At 38.2% G+C, this 4,801-nt stretch overlaps 1 protein-coding gene across 1 annotated transcript in view; it reads left to right on the forward strand.

Moving 5' to 3' along the window:
* LOC103396940 (transmembrane protein 8B-like) overlaps window positions 1–4,801 on the forward strand; it is a 69,090-nt gene that overhangs the window by 57,581 nt on the left and 6,708 nt on the right. Inside the window, exon 12 of the mRNA XM_008335184.3 lies at window positions 1,215–1,331. Coding sequence (XP_008333406.2) covers window positions 1,215–1,331 — 117 coding nt within the window. The remainder of the gene's footprint in view (window positions 1–1,214; window positions 1,332–4,801) is intronic.

The following is a 4,801-nucleotide window of genomic DNA, read 5'->3' on the forward strand; positions in this document are numbered from 1 at the left end:
CGCAAAGTCTTTATAAGCAAATGCAATGACAAAAGGAATCGCTCCAGTCTGACTTGCCGCCGCCATGGTCTCTGTGATATGAAACCTAAACTTGAGGCAGCACGCATGCGTTACAAACCTTGTAAAGCGTGCGATATGAAGGGAGGAAACTACTTCTGCCTGCGATTTTTCCATAACGCTGGGAAACGCATCGGAAAAAGTGAAATGAGTTAAATTATAAAATAGATAACATTAGAATATAGCAGCATAGGCCTTCACTATTAGCTTCCACCACACAGGAGAGATGTTTAGAAATGTTTATAAAGATGTTTACGTTTAAATGTTGTATTAATTGTGTATGGTATGTTTCAGATTTATTCAATTGAAAATGTAAATGTGAAACTATGAATTTTCCGCACGTACCACTAAAATGCACTCGCAGTGCATACCACTGGTGGTACACGTACCACAGTTTGAGAACCACTGTATTAGACCGCATTGACAAAAAAGTCTTTATAAGTTGCAATTATACAAAAAATAGGCAATAAATTCATAAATAAAGATCACATTTGTAAAGTTGGTGAAAAAAAGTTTTAAATTGTCATGAGAGTCAAGTCAATAATTATGTGAGAAAAGATGTAATAAAGTCGTAAATGTAAGACGGAAAAAAAGTTGGAAAATTTGAGAATAAAGTGTTACACTTTTGAGAAACCCAATATGAGTCCCAATATTACAAGGAATAAAAGCAAATGTTCGAGTGAAAGTATGAGTTTAGAGGTTAGCCATAGGTAAATTAAAACCTTTATGGGAAAAAAAGATCAGTTTGTAAGTTGCAGTTGGCGTTGGTTTTACAAAAGAAAGCACCATCTTCAGACAGAGCAATGTCACGTCATTATGAGCATTGATAAGATTAGCAAGAAAGACCTTTTTTTTCTTTCTTATTTTCTTGACGTATCAGGTATTTTACTCTTCACTATTACTTCTTCCTTTTGTTCACAATATAATAACTTTACTTTTATTTCTTGTAATATTATGACCTTAATTTTATGATTTTGTTCTTATAAATTAACCATTTATTATGACAATTATTTTCTTTCTTTCTTTTTTTTTACCAATGCGGCCTTAGTTATCCCTCCTTAATGTGAAATTAAATGCTGCCTGTTTGTATGTGCTGTCGGCTGTATGTGGTTTGTATTGCTGTCGGTTTGAACTTTGTTTTCTGTTTTGTCTTCCAGGTGTTGTATCTCCTGGGGGCCATGTCTCTGTCTATGGCACTGCAGCTGGACCGCCATGGTCTTTGGAACCTGCTGGGACCCAGTCTGTTTGCTCTAGGCATCATGGCTGTGGCGTGGGTAAGATGATCCAGATCTACTCACAGGAATATGGAGAATGTCAAGGAATGAAAGAAAAAGAACACAATAACAAAACATAAGAAAGTTAAAAATTCAATATTTTATTCTGAAGGGTTTAGATAAGTTTAAATTAAATGGAATCTCAGTGGATCACAATAGATTAAATGCCCTTTTATGGTTCACTCACTTTTTTCTGTAAGCGTAAAAAACAAAACAAAAAACATTTTAATCAGCAGATTACGGTACTACAGGGATTGACCACAGACATTGTTGAAAACTGTGGTTCTAGCCAAGACAGTTTCCTTACATTAGCTCTGAAGGGGCTTTAAAAGTTTTCGCAGTCTGTGAGTATTAGTCATGCTTGTAGTTCCATTATAAGTCCACTTGTACTTCCTGTGACTCTTTGTCAAGTCATAATGAGCTCTCTGAAGTGAGAAGATAAAAAAAATAATAGTCTCTCGGCCAAGGTTTTTTGGGGGGAAAATAAAAGAAACTTACTACCAGAGCTCAGACATGGTGGTTCCTTTAAAAAAAAAGCATTGCATTGGATTAAGTAGCACTGAGGTTCATCCTCACCTGCCCAGGACAAATTGAAACTGTTTAATTTCACTTTGTTGATCATGTATCTTTACCACAGGTGGGAAACGTCATTTTTAAAAATGATTTTAATGATGTTAAAAAGTTTCATCTACACAAGATTTTAGTAAAGGCACAACAATGTATCACTAAAAGTTCGAGCAAGGTTTTAGAAAAAAAATTGATTAATTTTTCAGTTTGAAACATTCCAAAGAGTCAGGATTGGCTGAGGTATTTCGGCGAATCACAAACACTAGAATTTTTTGTTTTTGTTTTTGTTTCTTTTGTTTTGCCTTAAACCAATCCCAGTTCGTCATACGGTATAAATGGAATTAATGTCAATATAATCCTACTGGTGCTGACATTTGGTTATATATATATATATATATATATATATATATATATATATACAGTATACAGTAGGGTAGTGTAGTATCAGTGGGGGTATACAGTATACAGTAGGGTACTGTAGTATCAGTGGAGGTCATGACGGAGCTGAAGTAACTCACTATTTAGAACCAAATCTATGAATAATGGTCACAGAACAAAGGGTCAAAAGCACTGGGGGTGGAATCAAAGTCTTTAATCTAAGACACAGGTACAGAGTTCAGCACAATCATCGGTTTTCCAACATGGGTCAAAACACAGGAGATTGGTCCAACAGAAAGAAGCAACAGTGTCAAAACGATGGGCGAGGTCAAAGTGTGAATTACTGGGCCGGGGAGTTCACGTACTTAGAAGTGGAAGAAAATGGGGTGGGGTTGGAAACCGGCTACACTCTATACACACCAGCTAACAAGACACAGGTGGAAGGCATTAGAGGAGGACAAGGTTATCGTCAGGGCAGGAAACACAGGAGGGCAGAAAGTGAAGGACCTGGAGAGGTGAGACACAAGAAAGGAGAAAAAAAAAACAAAACAAAGAAAAACCGCAGAGACACTGACACAAACGAGGGGAAAACAACAGGCAGGGATGTGACAATATGATGGCAGAGAGACATAATGCAGGGCAGAGCTGCTGCTGCCATCGCAGTGTCTCTGAGGTTTGGTGTTCTGACCTGGGAACTTTTGTTCTCAGGAAAATGATCAGTCATTCCACAAATCATGTCCTTAATTTTCTGTCAACAGACATTGTTTCCTCTCTGCCTGTAGCTGACGCAGAATGATGAACAGCCGTAACGTAGATCACTGCATCATCTGCGAACCTAAACTGTCTAGTACAGATATAAGCAAACTAAGGCCCGCGGGCCGGAAGCGGTGAAAATATTTATTTACAAACACACTTTACACAATAACACCATATACATCTACCAGAGCTGAAAACCGCTAACTATAATTTTTGAATAAATAATTTATGTCGGGTGTCGTGACAAAAGAACGAGGACCTGAAGACGGACGCTGAGAATGAATCACTCACTCATTACTTGCAGGAGTAACGAGTGAGTGATTCTTTTGCAGAAAATGAGTTTTTCGCAGAGAGTGATTCATTCGCAGAAAGTGATTCTTTCACAGAGAGTGATTCATTCGCAGAGAGTGATTCATCCGCAGAGAGTGATTCGCGAGTGATTCATATGTTCAATATGAAAGAATCTTTCATATGACTCGGGAGTCACGAGTCGTATGAAATATTTGTTCATATTGACCGAATCACTCGCGAATGGCACATCACTAGCATCTTTGTCACATTAGTGAAAGTTGAAGTTATGATAATGGGGCTAGCTAATGACAGGTTGACTGTGGTAATTTACTTTATGAATATATTCAGCTAATGTTCAATTAGCGAAGATTAAATTACTATTTCCTTTTTTTACTATAAAAACTGCGCAAATGAAACAAAAAAATAAACTGCAGAGTCATGGGAATCTGTTCAATCTAATGCTAATGTAGCATTTTCCTTAGGTGAACCTTAACCCGCGCTTTAATTATTTGACACTTCATTTCATTTATCAGCTTCTTCAGCAGCTTGTCATATCTGCATCTCAGCATTCTCCACCACGTGCTGGCGTGTTTAAGTGCTGCACATTTCGTACAGCCCTTTCATTTCAGCTTGTCATGTTTCTGCTATGCCTGACATTCTGGATGTTCCCAGACACAAACCAAATTAGATCAGTCAAGCGGAGGGCACAGAGTGCCATAGGAGGAGGATGGAGGAGAAGAGAGAGACGCTCACATTTTCCAACGTAAACCAGGACAAATTCTCCAAACTAAATAAAATCTCAGACTTTCGGATGAATAAGTCATCATGGTCTAAGGAAAAAAAAAGCTTGTTTTCGCTCAGTGTTTCCCAACTTTTTTTGAGCCACAGCACATATATACAGTATGTCACAAAAGTGAGTACACCCTCACATTTCTGCAGAGATTTCATTATAATGTTTAATAGAACAACACTGAAGAAACATCGCTTTGACACAATGAAAAGTAGTCTGTGTAAAGCTTATATAGCAGTGTAAATTTATTTTTCCCTTCAAAAAAACTCAAAATATAGCCATTAATAGCTAAACCCCTGGCAACAAAAGTGAGTACACCCCTAAATGTCCAAACAAAGCACTGCTTGTCATTTTCCCTCCAAAATACCATGTGACTCGTTACTCTTACTAGGTCTCAGGTGTGAATAGGGAGCAGGTGTGTTCAATTTGTAGTACAGCTCTCACACTCTGTCATACTGGTCACTGAAACTCCCAAGATGGCACACCATGGCAAGGAACTCTCTGGGGACCTTAAAAAAAAGAATTGTGGCACTACATAAGGCTGGCCAAGGCTACAAGAAGATTGCCAACACCCTGAAGTTGAGCTGCAGTACAGTGGCCAAGATCCTCCAGCGTTTTAAAAAATCAGGATGCACTCACAACAGGGCTCGTGTTGGACGTCCAAAGAAGCTGAGTGAACGTGCACAGC

Source organism: Cynoglossus semilaevis, chromosome W, assembly GCF_000523025.1.
Source record: "Cynoglossus semilaevis isolate Cse_v1.0 chromosome W, Cse_v1.0, whole genome shotgun sequence".
NCBI lineage: Eukaryota > Metazoa > Chordata > Actinopteri > Pleuronectiformes > Cynoglossidae > Cynoglossus > Cynoglossus semilaevis.